This window comes from Salvelinus fontinalis, chromosome 40 (assembly GCF_029448725.1).
Source record: "Salvelinus fontinalis isolate EN_2023a chromosome 40, ASM2944872v1, whole genome shotgun sequence".
Classification (NCBI taxonomy): domain Eukaryota; kingdom Metazoa; phylum Chordata; class Actinopteri; order Salmoniformes; family Salmonidae; genus Salvelinus; species Salvelinus fontinalis.
In genome coordinates this window covers 19,776,824-19,795,972 of record NC_074704.1, presented here as the reverse complement: position 1 = coordinate 19,795,972, position 19,149 = coordinate 19,776,824, and the positions used below count along the sequence as shown (strand labels likewise).

General features: G+C 42.4%; 2 protein-coding genes and 1 pseudogene across 2 annotated transcripts; 1 reads left to right on the top strand and 2 right to left on the bottom strand.

Moving 5' to 3' along the window:
- Positions 1–650: 650 nt before the first annotated feature.
- On the top strand, positions 651–3,986 carry LOC129839155 (rho-related GTP-binding protein RhoU-like; annotated as a pseudogene).
- A 2,947-nt stretch (positions 3,987–6,933) lies between these two features.
- Positions 6,934–13,012, bottom strand: LOC129839154 (centriole, cilia and spindle-associated protein-like). Its single transcript, XM_055906437.1, has 4 exons — positions 12,823–13,012; positions 11,716–12,122; positions 10,575–10,936; positions 6,934–10,121 (listed from the first exon to the last, which is right to left on the bottom strand). Exons 2-4 carry the CDS (start codon positions 12,077–12,079, stop codon positions 9,942–9,944), a joined length of 906 nt encoding a protein of 301 aa, XP_055762412.1. The 5' UTR covers positions 12,080–12,122; positions 12,823–13,012; the 3' UTR covers positions 6,934–9,941.
- Positions 13,013–13,908: 896 nt separating this feature from the next.
- On the bottom strand, positions 13,909–17,869 carry LOC129839153 (actin, alpha skeletal muscle 2-like). Its single transcript, XM_055906435.1, has 7 exons — positions 17,763–17,869; positions 16,102–16,241; positions 15,466–15,790; positions 15,190–15,351; positions 14,867–15,058; positions 14,591–14,772; positions 13,909–14,445 (listed from the first exon to the last, which is right to left on the bottom strand). Exons 2-7 carry the CDS (start codon positions 16,228–16,230, stop codon positions 14,302–14,304), a joined length of 1,134 nt encoding a protein of 377 aa, XP_055762410.1. The 5' UTR covers positions 16,231–16,241; positions 17,763–17,869; the 3' UTR covers positions 13,909–14,301.
- Between the last annotated feature and the right edge of the window lie 1,280 nt (positions 17,870–19,149).

The window sequence follows — 19,149 nt, the reverse complement described above, 5'->3', positions numbered from 1 at the left end:
CGTTACAGGATTTTGTAAAGCAGTATATCATTCCCTGTACTCCCACTTGGTCTCACTGCTGCTCTGTGCATACTCTCACTCCCACTCACTTCTGCTGTGGCTCTACATGCAGTGTTCTGTTAATTAAGAAATGTGTTCAACTTCGAATAGCATATAAATAGTCCAGTGATAGAAATCAACATTTTCTATCAATTCTACAGCTAATACTCCAGTCACGATTCCACAGCCCTGCCATTCTGCTTGGCCCAAGGTCTACCAAGAGGGAGCTATGTTGCGGTATGCCTGTGTTGTGGTTAAAACTCACGTGGGAGTCCTCATTTACTTCATGTAAGGATAATGCAACTTTGTTAGAGATAAAAAAAAAAACTTGTTTGGTTTGACGGGCTACACATTCTTCTTATGTTGTTGCTAAAATTGAACAAAAAAAGAAAACAAATGAATATTCAGAAGACCATATCCTTAAAAAGTAGATAAACAAAAATGTGTAGCCCTACATTGGTCTAGATATTCACCATATTTACTTGTGTAAATGACAAAGTGGATCACATTATTTACTACAGGCGGATCAGAATTTCAAATGATCTTAGTTTGTTTCACTTTGAAAGCCCTGGGACACGCACCGCACCTCATGTGGAGGGCAGTAAGCCTCTTACAACTATTAACACAACAGATGCAGAGGAGGCCAATCAATAGACCATGCGGCGTGGATACATTTAAAGGCAGTCTTGCGTTTACAGAATGCTACACGAGTTCAGCTGTAGTTTACCTGAGTTATTATTTCTCTAAATTTCTATCACTTAGTGTCAGAAACGGACAGTCAGGTGCGTGCTGGTTCCATACACTTTGGGAAGTGAACCAACATATGCGATTTCAAGGTGCAGAGATCCAGACGGCTCTGGCTTTATTGAAGCGTTATTCCTCGTGAATTAGGCCAGTTATTCAACGGCACAATGCTTCCACAAGATATAGGAGTGCAGAAACCCCGTCGGATCTCGGATCCGGCTCCACCCGTACCGCCACCGCGGGGCAAGAACAGACTGTAATCTTTCAAAGCGCCGGCGGTCGGGCTCAGTACCTGAGCGCAAGGTGAACTGCGTCCTCGTCGGAGATGGAGCTGTGGGGAAGACAAGTCTTATCGTCAGCTACACCACAAATGGTTATCCGACAGAATACATTCCAACAGCTTTCGATAACTTTGCAGGTAATTTGTGAGAGAAATCAGAAAACCCGAAAACGGGATTTATTGTTAATTTGGCCGCTTTTGTCACAGGTTTTACTCATGAATGGATTTGTCCAAATGTTGCAGTTTATATGTTTTCTTGTTTTTGTTTGTGTCTTTTGTGTGTGTGTGTGTGTATTATTTTAGATCTCTCTGAATCAATAATAGGTTACTATTTGATATCGTTTGATGGTGCAAAGTAAACGTCACTGATGCATAGTGCTATGACAGGTAGGCATTGAACAGGTGTCTTAACGCTGTCACCATCAATAACGAATCTGTGTACACTCTTCTTCTTCTCAGCTATGGTTGTGGTGGACGGAAAACCTGTGAGACTGCAACTGTGATATGGCTGGCCAGGTGAGTCAAAGTTTTGTTTTTGAATCCAAAACTAAACCAGTGTTATTAACCTATAGACACATTAACAGGGATATTCTATTGTATTGGTAGAGCTAACACAATATGCTTTCTTCACATGCTCTGCTCAACATGAGAGAAATGGGGGATGGAGGAGGACACTATTAATGTAAGCCGTTCTCTATCAGTGGTCAGTAGTTTGTTTAGATTCCACAGCTTCACTTATCCCAACATAGGTTGCCTCCATATTCTACCTCGTGTCTTGGTTGCCACCTATAGGGATTCCCCTGCACTCCCTCCCCTCTCTGATCCTGTGTCAGTAGTTATCACCCCCTGGCAGAATATCTCTTATAGTCGTTGCCTCCCCCTTGATCCTCAGACTTATCCCTGTAGGAGGTTCCTGTCCGTGCCCCCAGAATCTATACCTTCTTACGTTCTCTCTGGCTCTCTGTGCTTTATCGCCCCCTTTTGGATGACTCTCATAGACCTTTCTCTTCCTGACTCATGCCCAATTCCAAATCCAACTCTTCCCCTACTTCTTAATAGGCACCTTTGTAGATCTGAAAGGATTGGATAGGTGTAATAATCAATATGCCCTGAACTCAGAGAGGGAATGGAAGTATTAGCGGACCACATTGCTAACCATCCAGTAGTCTTTTCAAAATCAGATCTACATGGTATACCATAAGGTCAGGGCTAAGAATCAATTTGGGATTGGGTATCTCTGACCCTTCCACTTCCTCAACTTGAAACTTTTCCCTTCCTGTCTCCTATAGGACGAGCTGGACCGGATCCGCCCTCTATGCTACCACAATGCCGACATCTTCCTGCTCTGCCACAGCGTGGTTCGCCCCTCCTCCTTCCGCAACACCACCGACCGCTGGGCGCCCGAGATCCGCTGTCACTGCCCCGGGGCTGTCATGGTCCTGGTGGGGACCCAGCTGGACCTGAAGGAAGACGTCCAGGTGCTGGTCCAGCTGGCCAGGAATCAGGAGTGGCCCGTGGGCACCGAGGAGGCCCAGCAGCTGGCGCAGGATATCGGTGCCGTGTCCTTCGTACAGTGCTCGGGTCTGACCCAGAAGAACCTGAAGGAGGTGTTTGACCAGGCCATCTTGGCCAGCATCCAGCCGGCGGAGAACGTTCAGCAGCTCCAGCAGAGGCAGAGCCTGAGGAAGAAGACCCCGGATAAGATCAAGAGTCTCTCTGAGACTTGGTGGAAGAAGCTGAGCTGTGTTGTTGTGGCAGGAGAGTGTGTGGGAGGAGAGTTTGACTGAACCCCCAAACAGCTGTTTAGGATTTGATATTTTTCTAAGCTTGTGTTTAGTCTTTAGTTTTTTTCACTCCATGTATAATAGCACTCAGGAAAACAGACCTGGATCAATAATATGTTTGAAAAAATGTAAATGTATTATCCAAAGATTTATGGAATTGTTTAATATCTAAAAAGGAAAAGCACTAGAAAGAATTATCATTGCTGGCAAGATAATGAATGAAATGCAGAGTTTCAGCGTCAGTGATACCTTATGTGAACTACGGGTAGGACAAGGTTTTGTGTTCCAAGGCCTTGACGAGGGCACAACAAGTCTGAATTAAGTGAATGAATAGCTGGGGAGACTACTAATGAAATGACTGACTTCACAATGATCTCTGTGTTTTTCTGTGTAACCCCTATTAAGGGTCAAAGGTCACCATTGGAGAATGTTGTGGAGGATTACGAGAAACCAGCCAGTAGAAACTCTAACGCCAAACCATAAACTTACTTTGTGTCTGCCATTTTGACAATGTCTCTCAATGTTATTTACTAACCTAAATCAGATCATGTACAATGACTGCTCTTTCAAGTTCAAGTAGTCCAAAGCACTGTTCCTGTATCAGTTGTTGACATTGCTGGACATCCCAACCAAACACAGCTAAAGGATACTGTAGTTTCCCAGTCAGATTGACTCTAATCTGACTCTAATCTGCAGATCAGTTGGTATGGCTTTCCCCCCTGATCCCTGGTCAGGTCTGTCGTGGTGATGAATCGTAGTGGTTCTCCGGTGGAGGCCGTACGCAGCTTTCTAATAGGACGAGACAGGGCCACCTGGATTGGATTAGCTGGGCATATGGTGGCTGACCCAGTCCCCTGAATGCCATCACACCTTAGCCCTGCTCTGATGTCAACCACGACCGTCTGCCTAGGAAGACGAAGCAAGACTCAGACCCTGTCCCCCTGCTGCTGGAGCTTTACCATAAAGAGAACAGAGATCACTGGGGGACGGTGTTCATATCACTAGAGATGCATTTCAAAGAAGCGAGAGAAGTTATTTATTATTGTTAATTGGCAAATACTATCTGCAAGTGGAGATATTTCTGAAGCACATAAAGAATTTAAAGGATTTAAAATAAAGTATGATAATGATAGAAAACATGAAAGCTTTTACTGATTATTGATATAAAGTTAATGATAATAACACTGATTCTGTCTGGCCCTAGTGATTGCTATCTTATTTTTTTGTTATAAATTAAATGTTTATTTGCAATATATTTCATAATTAATGCCTCCCATATTCTGTAGTGCTCTTGACGTTTTATTGTTGTGCTGTCCCTATTGACTTACTGGGGGAGGAGAGGACAGGTGCGTGAACTCACTTAATCCTGTCACCAAGAATTGAACAGCTTGAGAAAGTTGACATGCTGGTGTGGCTAACTTGTGAGGCATTTGGCAGGGACAGCTGGCAGCTTAAAATTCATATTCACTCATCCATTAGTTGTCTGTTCCAACGTGTACTCTGTTCCAAAAATATCAAATATTCTTTGACTTCTACTTGATAAGAAAATCGTATATGTCCATAATATAAACACTATTCAATTTTGAGGGAGTTTGTGGAGAGAAAACCCTGCCATCTTCTATTGTCGTGACCGACATTCGCTGCCACTAGAGGTCCCTAAAGCATTACAAAGGCTGAGCTGCAGTTTATGCTCCACAAAGCCTCCAATTGACTAAGGTCAAGTGCATCTCTATCACCTCACATATCTTATTAGTGGCAGAGATCTCTTTATTCTGTTTACAGGTCTGAGTTTAGAGAAGACATTACACAGTGTCTCAGATCTTCATACTATCTGAATTTCAAGACATCAATGCATCATTCAGTTGCCTAATCCGTATAATATAGATATTTATTGCACTATACTGTAGGTCGACAAACCTATTGCACAACTATGTAGCACAAATACATAGTGGCTCCAAACAGCAGACTTTATAGTATTCTAGATGTACTATTGAGTGCCTCTGCCTAGAAGCAACAGGCTGTTTTTAGAGGACCTGGCTGCTCTGGCGAAGGGGGCTATTTCCGTCCCCCCACTTAGCTGTGCTCTTCAACTTGGCATATTAGCTCTGACTAGTATTAAAGACCTAAGTCAAAGACCACAGCTCTGGCTCTGTTCTGCTCTCCTGTGGCTCAGCAGCTCCTCTCAGAGCAACCACTGCATTTATGGTCAGACACAACTCACTGTTGTCGACACAGCAATTCTCCCTATATTTTACCCAGCTTCGACCATTCAAGCTATTTCATACTGCTGCACCACTCCCACTCCCCCACACCTTATCCCAGAGCCCACCACTTTTTGCAAAACACGTTTTTCAGACACTGTCAATTAGGGAGGGGTCCTTCCCTGCTGGCAAAGGAACATGTGGGCGGCTATATTTAACTCCCAAAGTCCCCCCCCCCCCCTTCAGTCCCAGGCAGCTCTTGGTGTTCCTGAAGGCACCTATTTTGGCCCTATTGCGTTTTGAAATGCCAGGTGGCTTTAAATAGAGTGGGAAGATGTCTGGAGGGTGTAATTCTCAAGCAGAATGTGCTTGAATAGACTTTGGCTCTGATTGAAGGACTCACTGTTGTATGCAGTTGCTTGTCACTGTCAGTTTTACTTTGTAATTCATGTATTACTGTGTTAACAGGGATTCGATTTTATTGACTTCAGACACTCACACACATACACTGAAAAAGATAGCCACACTCATAAAGATTTAAGGAAGTGTTTCTGTCTCTTTTAAATAATCAAAAGAGAACCATCGCGCTTTCCCAAAACCCACAAAATTCCATTTGTTTGTCTCTTTTAAACACCCATGTGCGAGCACACACACACACTCTGTCACTCTCCATCAGCTGCCGGAGGTGGGTATGTGACAGGTGGGTATTTATAGCCAGTGCTAAACCCTTTGTCAGGAGATCTGCATTCTAAGAGGCCCTTTGTCTGAACCTAATGATGTATTATGTACCGGAATTCACTCATCATACATAACATCTGAAATGTCCTGTCTAGTCTGTCATTGTGTCAGGCTGAGGACTTAATACCAAAGCCTTGTAAGCGCTGTGGTGGTCACCTCACTGGGATCATACAGTACTCCGTATCCTACACTGGGACACATGGATCATAGAGGACGATAACGTCAGAAGTATTCCAGAGGGAGAAAATGATCTGGTATGTGATTCTAACGTTTCACTGAACCTTTCCATTACCATAGAGCGCAGATGACCTTACCGAACAAGAAGTAATTTAACTAAAAGAGAAGTGACATAATGGAGTGTCTCAGAGTGTCACAATACCTCACTAACGAATCAATATGGTAGTAAATTGGAGTGCTTGTTTTGACTAAAACAAGTAGTTATATATTTCTCACATTGATGGAGGTTGGTGGGACTATTCATAGATTATCCATAGTAGCAGGATAATATAGATTATCCATAGTAGCAGGATAATATCCATAGATTATCCATAGTAGCAGGATACTATCCATAGATTATCCATAGTAGCAGAATACTATCCATAGATTATCCATAGTAGCAGAATACTATCCATAGATTATCCATAGTAGCAGGATACTATCCATAGATTATCCATAGTAGCAGAATACTATCCATAGATTATCCATAGTAGCAGAATACTATCCATATATTATCCATAGTAGCAGGATACTATCCATAGATTATCCATAGTAGCAGAATACTATCCATATATTATCCATAGTAGCAGGATACTATCCATAGATTATCCATAGTAGCAGAATACTATCCATATATTATCCATAGTAGCAGGACACTATCCATAGATTACTGTACTCTACTCTTAACCCTGGTGCCAATGCTGGTTGGTGACATCAGATAGACCTCAGAGCAGTGTAGAAAGGGCTTTAGGTTGAAATACCCTAAATTAGGAGTGAAATCTAATTAAAACCAATCATGTTTAATATCACTGGTATTCATTGATCAAATGGACTCATTATGGGTCATAGGGGTCATGCAAAAATACATCACAGTGTAATTGTTTATTCAAATGCCCATATAAACATAAACAAAAGCAAACAACTCCTCAAATATTCAAATATGATTTTAATTCACAGCAATGTTTCAAAGTGGATGAAAATATATATCATTGTGCATGTCTTCAAATACAAATACAGTGATCAAAAATGTAAACATCTGTTGAAATAAAACACAAACATGGTTATATATACTATTGTATGATACATATATCACTTTTGGTCAAATAATATCTTATGCAAATCAAATCCACACATAAAAATAACTCAAAGCTTTGTTCAGAGAGCTCAAACAATGAATGTCCTATATAAAACAATCAGTTTAGTTTTGAATCAGTGTGTTCCAAACCCCTGAAACAGTACATCACACTTCCTCACATTGTAGTTACAGTAAGACTATAGACAAATCATTAGTGTCTCTTATTCCTTCCTGAGAGATGGTTCTTGGAATGAACATATTCATAAAGGAATGTTTTAGAGGACAATGAATACACAAACACTAGTCAAACCTGTCTGTGATATAAGCAGCTAGCTCTTCAAGTTTTCATGACTTGGTCATAACCTGACATTAAATCCGATAACTTCTTATAAATAATGCAATGTTCAAGTAAAGAATGACTCGGTTGTTTTGCCAATCCATGATGACATAGGAGGGAAGTGTCACATGACCACCAATGGAACTTTGAGCACTCTGAATAAAGATGACCGTAAGATAATGCCAGTCTAATCTTCTTAACAGTGAGCTCTCTCTCTGCCCATACAACCACAACCAATCACACACACTAAAGACTCCCCTCTGGCAGACACAAGGGAAGTCTCATCAGATTGTACACGCATAAGTCAATTAAAGCCACACCCATTTCAACACTCCAAAAAACTGCTGGTGTCCTACAAGGTTCCCGGTGAGACGTTCTGGAAACGTCATTCCAACGTTCTCTCAAGGAACCATTACTAAACTAAGATTTGGTGAAAGTGAAATGTAAAAGTATACATTATGAGTAAAAACATTCTGAGTGAATAGCACTATGAATAAGCATGGTAAAAAAAATAGGAAAAGTATGTAAACTGAGCATTATTCACAACCCACAAGAACCAAGATTTCAAATACAACACTTCATTTCTGTCAAAATAGCCCTCCATTTAAATTACAGATACAGAACTTGGTACTGACATCACAATTCAGTATGAATAACCATCAAATAAGTCAACCTACGAAAACCTGTCAAAGACAATGGTGATGGTGAGTGACATACTCGAAAAAGCGGATTTGGTAATGTAGCACATAAGGGCATTTCTTTACCATGTTACATTGCAATTTCAGCCTGTCTACTACAATACGTGAGGCGGTGAGTGTTTGTGATTGTAAAATATAAGACAACCCTAAATTAGTGGGCGAAGCTGCCAAGATGTAGCCTCGTATGAACCATCCTGATCTCGCGAGCTCACATTCTGTATCCTTGTAGCGAAACAGAATGTGAGCTCGCGAGATCAGGATGGTTCGTACGAGGCGAGCCATGATGTAAAGAACAAGAAACATACAGGTGTGAGCGCAATAACTATGTCATACGATGTCTAACACTATCTTTCTCCAACTTTACAACAATTTCCATGGTACTGTTGATAAGAGCTTTAATGTAAATATTAATAAAACAATCCTCTGGAATGCATTCTAGATTTAGATTGAAATTTGCAACAAAATACAATAAAGCTAATGCAGGATATTAGCCCGCTAACAGTTTATTTATCTGCAGCTCTATGCCACAACCCCTTGGCTATGGCTTTTAGTAGTTCGAAAATACTGTAATATCTAAAACAATAACTGTTTGGTCCTTTCATCTAGCTCAGGGGTCTTCAACCTTGCGCCCGAGAGGCGCAGCAGTCTAAGGCACTGTATCTCAGTGCAAGAGGTGTCACTACAGTCCCTGGTTCAAATTCAGGCTATATCACATCTGGCCGTGACTGTGAGTCCCTTAGGGCGGCGCACAATTGGCCCAGCGTGGTCTGGGGTAGGCCATCATTGTAAATAACAATTTGTTCTTAACTCACGTGCCTAGTTAAATAAAAAATAAAAATTCTTCCCCAGGGACCCCCATCATATGCTTGCCCCCCACCCCACCCCTCCCCCGCTTGTCTTATCATCAGGCGAATAGCAAGGAGAATTAATCAACATTTTTAAATGAATAGATTTGGTAGATAGTTTTTCATTATTTTGACCTCCCCCATTATAATTGGAAGAGGAAGTGTAAACTCTAACATAGCCTATTAGCTAGAAAGGTAACTTCTTCTTAACTTCTTAACTTGTTTTGGGGCCATGTGTTCACAAAAACGAGTGTCCAAGACAAGAAAGCTTACCAGCGGGTGCTTTTTCAAAGCCTACAGTATGTCAGATACTCCAGTGACTGTAATTAGCTCCAATGAGTGTAATTAGCTCCAATGAGTGTAATTAGCTCCAATGAGTGTAACTAGCTCAATATTAGGAATAGAGAAATAAAGTTAAAAATAAAAATATTCTCCTCTTTTCTACTGTAGCTTTTTGTATATATATTATTGCGGACCCCCTGAAGTACTCCCGGTTGAATACCCCTGATCTAACTTCTGGATTTTATGCAGCTGCCTTTGTGATATAGCCTGAAATGACATAAGCAACACAGAATGTCAAAAATGCCACCAAACTAAAGCGAAGTGTAAAGACCATCATCATGCTTGGAATGTCTAATAATACAGTACTAATCATACTCTGTAGTCAGCAGCATAACAAACCAGTCCAATTTCTAGAAGCATAACTACATATCTTGCAATATTCTACTGTGATTGTGTGTCCCTTGTGGAAGAAAAGTGGCATATCGCCAACTCAGCGATCAACTTAACAAATCAACCATACCTTATGATTAGGGCCCTGAGTTCTTCCTTGTCAGGTTACGTGGCCAGGAAAACCTCAGGGCCCTAATTGGTGTCTAAACCAATCCAATTATTTGGTTCTGTTAACCAATCCTCAATAAAGAAACATGGTGTTAAAAATAGAATGGTCGACGGTGGCGGAGGAATACCCATGATCCTTGTGCTCTACCTCAACCGGGCAGAGAAGCAGCGCATGTACTCGGTCATCCAGCGGTCATCCACCACGGCCAACTCTGACCGCCGTATCTTCTCCAGGTCGGCGGACCGTGCCCTCCTGCGGTCCACGTCCCAACAGCGTTTATCCGACTCCCGTCTGGTCTGGACGGATGCGTCAGATGTGCGACTCTGTGGAGAGAGAGGTGCCCGGGAGGTTAGGCAAATGAGATAGGATAGGTGCTCGGCACTCACTTTCGAAATACATACCACTCTTCTATTATTGATCGTTTCTGGGGGGAGTGTTGGATGATGAGCTACGCTTCTCTGGTATCCTTTCCATGAAGATGTGCCAAAAGACTCAAAATGCCCCCCTATTTATTTTCCCTGAAATAACTCGATCTTATTTGCAGAATAGATGTTTGACGCACAGTAAGCCTGCATTACATAAGCTACACAGCTTTCATCCAGTATTCCTATAATGTTAGCCATTTTTGACCATTATACCCTGGCCTAAGAAACCAAATGCAAGCCTGGTACTGAAATAACATAAAATGTAATGAATATCAAAGCATTTTACTAACCTCACATATGCCCAGCCTCTCACACACACACACACACACACACAGTCACACACACACTTACCTGATTTGTAGACCTCCTAGCAGATGACGCGTGTCTCTCTGCCCAGTCGAGCCGGGACGAAGGTTGTCTGTTCTCCTTCTCTGTGGTGATGGCTGGGGGCTGGCTCTTTGCTCTGGAGGGCTTCGTGACGGGCGCAGGCTTGATGTCGTCACAGGAATAGTCCCTTTGACATAGTTCTGAGCGAGGGACACGATGGCGGTGGCGACGCTTAGGCTCAGTCTTCACCGGTTCCTCGTCTGATGACACCTTGTCTACTGGTCCGTCATCTGTTGGCGTTTCAGCCACTGGACCATTTTGTACTACTGACCCGTTAACTGTCCCCTCATCTGGATCGTTTAGGCCCCCGTTCTCTATTACAGACTCTTTGAATGAGCAGAAAGTGATGCAGTTTTATTATACACTATACTGAAGTGTAAGAAGAAACCCGCACACTGCTCTTGATAGTATCACTGCTCTTTTGTCAAAAGCTCTGACGAAGGCCGTGAGGCCGATACATAAAGCTTATTAAAGAGCAGTGATACTATCGAGAGCAGTGTGCAAGTTTCTTCTTTTTCTCATTTTATTCAACTGTTACCATGCTCCTGCAAAAAAGATAGCTCCGATGTGCGAGTGCCTTCTGAATTATACACTATACCAAACATTAGGAACACCTTCCTAATATTGAGTTGCACCCCTTTTGCCCTCAGAACAGTTTCAAATCATTGGGGTATGGACTTTACAAGGTGTCGAAAGTGTTCACAGGGATGCTGGCCCGTTCAAAGGCACTTAAATCTTTTGTCTTGCCCTTTCACCCTCTGAATGGCACACATACACAATTCATGGCTCAATTGTCTCAAGTTAATTGTCTCAACTTAAAATCCTTCTTTAACCTGTCTTCATCTACACTGATTGAAGTGGATTTAACAAGTGACATCAATAAGGGATCATAGCGTTCACCTGGATTCATCTGGTGATGATCCATCTTTGTGATGGAAAGAGCAGGTGTTCCTAATGTTCTGTACACTCAGTATATAGACCTAACAAGTTAAGACCTTTTTTTATGTATGTTTGTAGCTCAAAAGCATAGTCTACTGCAGGCCTTATTACAATAGGATCAACATGCAGGTGTATAAAAGTATTTGCAATAGTAGAAGATAGATACCTGTGGGTGGTAGTGCATCCGAGAGTGTAAACTCCTTGGCCTCCAATTCTGGTTCCCCATTCACAGAAGGAGGCTTCGGTTCCGGGCTCTCCCTTGATTCTGACTTCACTGGTGGTGTCAGAGGTTTGATGTCTAAAGGCGCAACTTTATTCCTCACCTTGGGGGTGGACCGCCCACTGGCGCTGGAGTCTGACCCGGTCGAGGTATCCCACCCCTCCCAGAACCACAGAGGTTTGTGAGCGTGCTCCATTACCCGCCTGGTCAACCTGTACTTCACTGAGTCCTCGTAACACTTGGAAAACGTCTCCCATTTCGGCTCTTTGAATTTCTTCATGTACTCCGTACGGATTTTCTTAGTCACCATGATTCCTGTTATTGCTTAGGTCCAATTTTGATTAGCTCGCAAACTATGGAGGAGAGGAGAAAAGAGAAGTGTTATTACATACATACCCCTACAATGCAACAGTAACTAGGCCTATGTTTCTATAAGAGGTGTAGAATGTGTCATTGTAGGCTGCTGGTGACAGTCCCCCCACAGATCTAAAGCCTGTAGCAACCCAGAGCAATCCAGTGCACCTGGGCCTTCTAGAATTACCTGTCGGCGCTTCCCTCCCTCGAATACAGTAACCCATGCCATCTGATGACTATCTTATAAGCTGTGCCCCATAATGCCCATCTGACGCTATAAATATACAGTCTATATATAGCAATAGCATCGTTATTACAATATTATTTAGGCTTAGAATACTGTAGCATAATAGATGGGGATAATGTAGGCATTTCAATTCATAAACCAGCCACGGCCTAAATTGTTTCCCCGACAAAAATCCGTTTTGTGGTTTATCTGCTTTTTCTGTTGCCCAAATATGGCGCAGCCGAGCCTGCTATTTGATTGAGGCAGACATTGCTGACTGTGCACGGGTCTATCGCTACAGAAATGTTATTGTTAGCCCACATACCAAAAGTAATTTATTACATGTAAATACTTAAAGGCAATGACGAAAACATGCACAGCTGGTGGCGTCGACGTTGGCTTCTTTCTACCTGCGCACTACAGTGGTTGTAAACACGACCAGAACAGGTTATTATCAGTGCGTATAAGCTTACCCCTCACCCGGACTTCATTATGGAGAATTACAGAACATCATAATTTTCACTTCAAGTATTCCTCCATTATAATTGCCTGTCGTCGCGCATATTTCGGCATTGAATCGTCGTCAGAATATAGCCCTCTCAACCCTGGAATTAAAGATGTTTCTCCATTAAAAGCTATAGCCTGTGCAATGCGCATGCCCAGACAGCATGGTACTGGCGCGCGTCTCTTCCTAGCATGTATTTTATTCTAAGGCGTGTAATTGCTTCAACAGGTGTGTAATCTTTTTTAATTTTTTTTAACAAGTATAGATGGATAATGCAAATTCTGTGGGGGGGTTTCAGCCTCATAGGTATTTTTTCAGTTGTGAAATATCAAATGATTAGCCTGCTCATGTGATTTAAAATCAATATCAATATTGGTATTGCAGTCGAATGGCCAAATTCGGTGACAAAAAAGAAGGGTTTGCTGTGACTACCTCCTTGGTGAAAGAATGCTATGTCATTGTTTAGTATGAATCTAACACAGAAAAGAAAAGCAATCCCTCTCAGTTCAATAAATGACATGCAAATGTTTGTTAAATAGTTAGAGAGAACAAAAATATAGTTAATATTACAAAGGAGGTCTGGCTCAATGATTTATAACCTTATATCCATGGGGCGGCAGGCAGGTGACAAGGTAATAATATGTCGCTCTGCCTCTGAACAAGGCAGTTAACCCACTGTTCTTAGGCCGTCATTGAAAATACGAATGTGTTCTTAACTGACTTGCCAAGTCAAATAAATCCAGGACATTGTTTGTCTTGTCAGAAACGTTTAGAACAATTTCCTTAAACAATTGTTGGCCTACTTGAGCTCATTGTTTGTCCTTCCAGTTCCAGGTAGTCATATTGGCCCTTGTTCTTATAAACATTGAAAGGCATCCAAATTGAAAGTGTCTCATAATGTTTAGGCCATTTATGTTGCTATGTGCCAAAAATGAATGAATCTTTACCCTAATGGGTTTTTAATAGTTGTGCATCATAAAACGCACACCAAGGCCTATTTTAAGTGTTGGTTGTGTTGTAATGCACCTCAAAATAACAAAATAACAGAAACACGTTTGAAAATAGATGTTTTTTATTTCCTATGTGGATCTCTTGATGGTTAGTAGTTGATAATGTTTGTCTCGAGTACAGATGGCACGTACTTCTGAGCCAATATCGGGTAACCAGAGAAAACAACGTTGTGGTCACCCTCTGTCCCACTTGCTGTCCCCAAAACAGATTGTGCTCACCAAAAAATACCAAATGATGGACGATCAATAAATAACATTTATGTACATTTTACATTCACATGTTGGTATTTTTCCTCACACGTCGTGATGTTGACGTCATTCTCTCCGTTTTGCTGAGCTTTCACTGTTACAATGTAACAGTTGTATAAAGTTGTCCCTTGATCGCAAGGCGGTGTGCCGTTGTTCCTTGGATCCTGAGCGAGATGTTGACAATGCATTTAGAAGCACTTGCGGTGGACAATGCTGGGGCCTGCCTCGTCGTATTCCTGCTTGGTGATCCACATTGCCTGGAAAGTGGACAGGGAAGCCAGGATGGAGCCACCGATCCAGACGGAGTATTTACGCTCAGGTGGGGCAATGATCTATGCCAAGTGAGAAAAGCAGTATTAGATACTGGGTACCATAGGTAACACAGGTAACACAACGACAATGAAACAATTATGCAGACCAATGGCATCTCTTTTAAATATTTTACTGTGCGTAAAAGTATTGTTTATTTGTAATTACCTTGATCTTCATGGTGCTGGGGGCCAGGGCAGTGATCTCCTTCTGCATACGGTCAGCAATACCAGGGTACATGGTGGTACCGCCGGAAAGCACATTGTTGGCGTACAGGTCCTTACGGATGTCAATGTCGCACTTCATGATGCTGTTGTAGGCAGTCTCATGAATACCAGCGGACTCCATACCTGTGCAGGTATACAAAGATCAATATTCAACCACTCTTTAGGTCGAAGATTTTATATTGGATTATTTCATAGGCCTATAGCGGTAAATACGCACCAATGAAGGAAGGCTGGAAGAGGGTCTCTGGGCAACGGAAACGCTCGTTACCGATGGTGATGACCTGACCGTCGGGAAGCTCGTAGCTCTTCTCCAGGGAGGAGGAGGAGGCGGCGGTGGCCATTTCATTCTCGAAGTCCAGGGCGACATAGCACAACTTCTCCTTAATGTCACGCACGATCTCACGCTCGGCTGAAATGAAACATTTTCGTTAATGCGTAAAAGTATCCCCGTGCGTCTTGCGCTTTTGTGCGTAAAACGTTCTAATACTCGAAATTGACCAAACAAGCAGATCTGTGCAAAAACACAAAGTTCATGCTCACCGGTTGTGACGAAAGAGTAGCCACGCTCGGTCAGGATCTTCATGAGGTAGTCAGTCAGATCGCGACCAGCAAGATCCAGACGCATGATGGCGTGGGGGAGAGCGTAACCCTCATAGATGGGGACGTTGTGGGTCACACCATCACCGGAGTCCAGCACAATACCTATACACAGAAAACACCACAATTCAGTAAAGCAGACAACCCAAACACCAACAACTTGAAATATAAATAGCGGGTTGTGTGCGGGGAAAAGGCGTGCATGGGGCAAGTTCTTACCGGTGGTACGACCGGAAGCGTACAGGGACAGGACAGCCTGGATGGCCACATACATGGCGGGAACGTTGAAGGTCTCGAACATGATCTGTGTCATCTTCTCTCTGTTGGCCTTGGGGTTCAGGGGGGCCTCAGTGAGCAGGGTGGGGTGCTCCTCTGGGGCAACGCGCAGCTCGTTGTAGAAGGTGTGGTGCCAGATCTTCTCCATGTCGTCCCAGTTAGTGATGATACCGTGCTCGATGGGGTACTTCAGGGTCAGGATACCCCTCTTGCTCTGAGCTTCATCTCCTACGTAGGAGTCCTTCTGACCCATACCCACCATCACACCCTGGAAGAGACAGAACAAGCCCAGTGAGACACCGACAAGGACATGGCGCACACGCCTAACAACTACACATTATCGTCTAACGGTACGCTACACCTTGGATACTAAAACGGCACGTCACACCTGACAAATTACACGTTAGCACTAGTAAACTATACCTAAATGCATTTTTACTTGAATTCGTATATATTTGCCAATATGCTTTTTATGTATATCTTTGTACTTTGGATATCATAATAGGCTACATCGTGAAACAAGGTATCGTGCCTTCATTCACATAACTATCCATACCTAGGAGTGGTGCTTTTACGTACCTGGTGACGAGGGCGACCGACAATGGAGGGGAAGACAGCCCTGGGGGCGTCGTCGCCGGCGAAGCCAGCCTTGACCAGGCCGGAGCCATTGTCGCACACAAGAGCGGTAGTCTCGTCGTCGTCACACATCTTGGTGGGTTCTGAGACAAGGTGCAAAAGGAACACACGTTTATCATACAGTATACTGTAAGTAGCCTCCTTACTGCAAGATCTCTCACTGACATTACGCACCTACATTCTGTGCGTAAAAACGACATTCTGTGCGTAAAAACGATTATTTCGGATGTGTTGCTGATGCATCATGTATGCCCACTGAAGATTATCCACTCATAACAAATTTTCACACAGAATGAATCACATTACACTGAGAGTTGACCAAGAATGCCATCAGACATATTAGGTTGCCTACACCAGTGGTTCCAAAGTGGGGTCCACAATGTATGTTCTTAACCCTTAGATTACAGGTGCCAAACTCATTCTACGGAGGGCCGAGTGTCTGCTGGTTTTCAATCCTTCCTTGTACTTGATTGATGAATCAAGGTCACTAATTAGTAAAGAACTCCCCTCACCTGGTTGTCTAGGTCTTAATTAAAAGGAGAAAAAAACAAAAACCTGCAGACACTAGGCCCTCCATGGAATGAGTTTGACACCCCTGCATTAGATGCACTATAGTACTCCATCAATGATCCATTTTTAAACTAAATTATTATTGTATTCCTCCAAAATATTGTATTCCCCAAAAATGCTATATTTAAGCTTTATACTGTCCAGGCACTCCACGTTGCATATTGCATAAGAACAGCCCTTAGCCGTGGTATATTGACCATATACCACACCACCTCAGGTCTTATTGCTTAAATATGACACGGTAGTCTGACACGGTGGTCTCGGTAATTTTACCAAAGTGATCATGATAACGTAAGACTTCACATTACACAATGACCACAAAAATGTCAAAAATCGTTCCATGGAGTCATTTTACATTACGTATACGTTTTCTATTAATAAGGATTTCAGGTAACGCACTATAAACCTGTCGATCATCTGGTTAAATAGATCGACAATCAATACACACATCGAGTAACCTAACATATAGGGTAGCCTATAAGCATGTAATGCAGTCGTTCCAGGAACTTTTGATTCAATACAAAGTTGTGGATCTCTTTCTCTTCTTGCTCTCAACTGCTGACATGAGGTTTTCCAATATCCAGTAGACCTATTCAATATTTTGTCTGACATTATCTTAATATATCAAATGAACTACCAAAATGTCATTTGAAATCATTTTATCTCAAAGACCAATTATCATTTATCAATTAAATCAACATACTTTTTTACATGCACGCATTAGCCTACATTATGCAGTTAGACTAATGTATCAAATCAAATTCATTTTAATCCAATCTCTTCTATTATTATAATAATCACAGCCAGGTGAAATCTGTTTAGTTTACGAAAGTAGGCTAAAAGTTAAACTGAGCCGATGATTGGCTGCCAAGTTTCACTGACTGTCACAATACTGTGTAGATTATCTTTGATTTGTTTAATTCCTTATCCAGATTCCATGATGTAATGTCCCAGAGAGAGAAAAAAATCCACTCCTCGTATTGACCTCCTCGTGCAGCAGCGTGGTCTAATATTCCACGGGCCCATTCTCTTACCTGGTTTTCTTTTAGAAGAAGCTCAGTTACAGAACTTTACAACTGCTGGTTCCAGCTAAGGACTGACAGCAACCGCCGTCAACCTTATATACCCGACGCCATCCACCTTTTTTCGTCTCCTGACAACCATTAGGAATGCCCATCTATTCCACAGGAATTCTCCCGACCCATTCATCCATATTTGGTTCTTGGGACGGGTGCGCACCGGACACTCCCGTAGACGAGCGCTGAAGAGCTCAGGGTCGCACTTCGTAATGCGCAGGACGGTCCATATATGGAGAGGTAGTCCCGAATCCAAACTGTAGCGCTCGGCCCGTGTATGGAGAGCCGAGGGGTGTAATCCGTCGGACTCCTGCAAGGCATTTTGAACACAGGCGCGCTTTGACGCAGGACTACACACGTCCATATTCCTCGTTCTATGACAGCATGTAGTGCCAAATCATTCATTGATGCAAGGATATTGACTGTGGCTTTATTTTTTTCTTTAATCTCTTTGCAAATGACTTGCTTTCCTGAGCGCACCTCGTCAAGGTAGCCCATATTCTATTCATGTTATTTTATTGGTTTATGTTGATTCCTTTACAGCTAGAGCAGGCGCGATTTTATAAAGGGTTGTTTAATGGAACACTACAAGTTATTAAATAGTGAATATCTCGGTGTATTTTACCCGGTTCTTTGTCAGATGCATGTTAATTTAATTGATAAGAACATGTTAAGTATAGCATCTTTTGGGGGGGGGGGGGGGGTTGTCTCTCAAATGGTCTTTCAAATATGTATGTGTAGCTGTTAGTCTAGTAATATTTTGTTGTACTAAAAGTTTGAAACACATTCTGCCATTAAACTCTCAAACTTCATGAACTGAATTAACATTGACGTTATTCTCCAGCATTAACAACGGCAAGTAGAGAGGGGGGTAGTTGTGTCAATTTTGAGAAGGGGCGTTTCTTGTGGTAGCTGGTCACTTGTAACTTCCGCATTTACTACAGTGGCCATGGTCTGGTTTCTCTGAACAGGGGGTAGGTGAAAGCAGATAGGACCCTAGCCATGCAGTCGAACAGCTGCAGCCAGCCACCAAGGCATGGACAATTCCCTTTTTGTAGCCCAGGGTTTAAAAAAAGGGTCTTTATAAACATATGTTTGTCCAACTTCTTACTCATCACTGCCAAGGCATCCAAATAAATGCACTTGTGGAAAGGTATTTTAGTACAGAAATCAAAATGTTTAAAATTGCATGTCATTATCCAACTTCCATTGGTCCCTATAATTTATTTGAGCTTTGTTAGGCATGTTATTTTACATTTTTTTACATTTTTAGTCATTTAGCAGACGCTCTTATCCAAAGCGACTTACAGTGCATACATTTTATTACATTTTACATACTGAGACA

What these genes read in the sequence shown, in the direction of transcription:
- LOC129839154 (XM_055906437.1), bottom strand. Translation starts at nt 12,079, where the DNA reads ATGGTGACTAAGAAAATCCGTACGGAGTACATGAAGAAATTCAAAGAG. An exon ending in GGATGCACTACCACCCACAG is followed by an intron (nt 10,937 to 11,715) that starts GTATCTATCTTC and finishes GCTCATTCAAAG; the next exon opens with AGTCTGTAATAGAGAACGGG. An exon ending in CTAGGAGGTCTACAAATCAG is followed by an intron (nt 10,122 to 10,574) that starts GTAAGTGTGTGT and finishes CTCTCTCCACAG; the next exon opens with AGTCGCACATCTGACGCATC.
- LOC129839153 (XM_055906435.1), bottom strand. Translation starts at nt 16,230, where the DNA reads ATGTGTGACGACGACGAGACTACCGCTCTTGTGTGCGACAATGGCTCC. An exon ending in CGCTTCCGGTCGTACCACCG is followed by an intron (nt 15,352 to 15,465) that starts GTAAGAACTTGC and finishes TTCTGTGTATAG; the next exon opens with GTATTGTGCTGGACTCCGGT. An exon ending in CCAGCACCATGAAGATCAAG is followed by an intron (nt 14,446 to 14,590) that starts GTAATTACAAAT and finishes CACTTGGCATAG; the next exon opens with ATCATTGCCCCACCTGAGCG.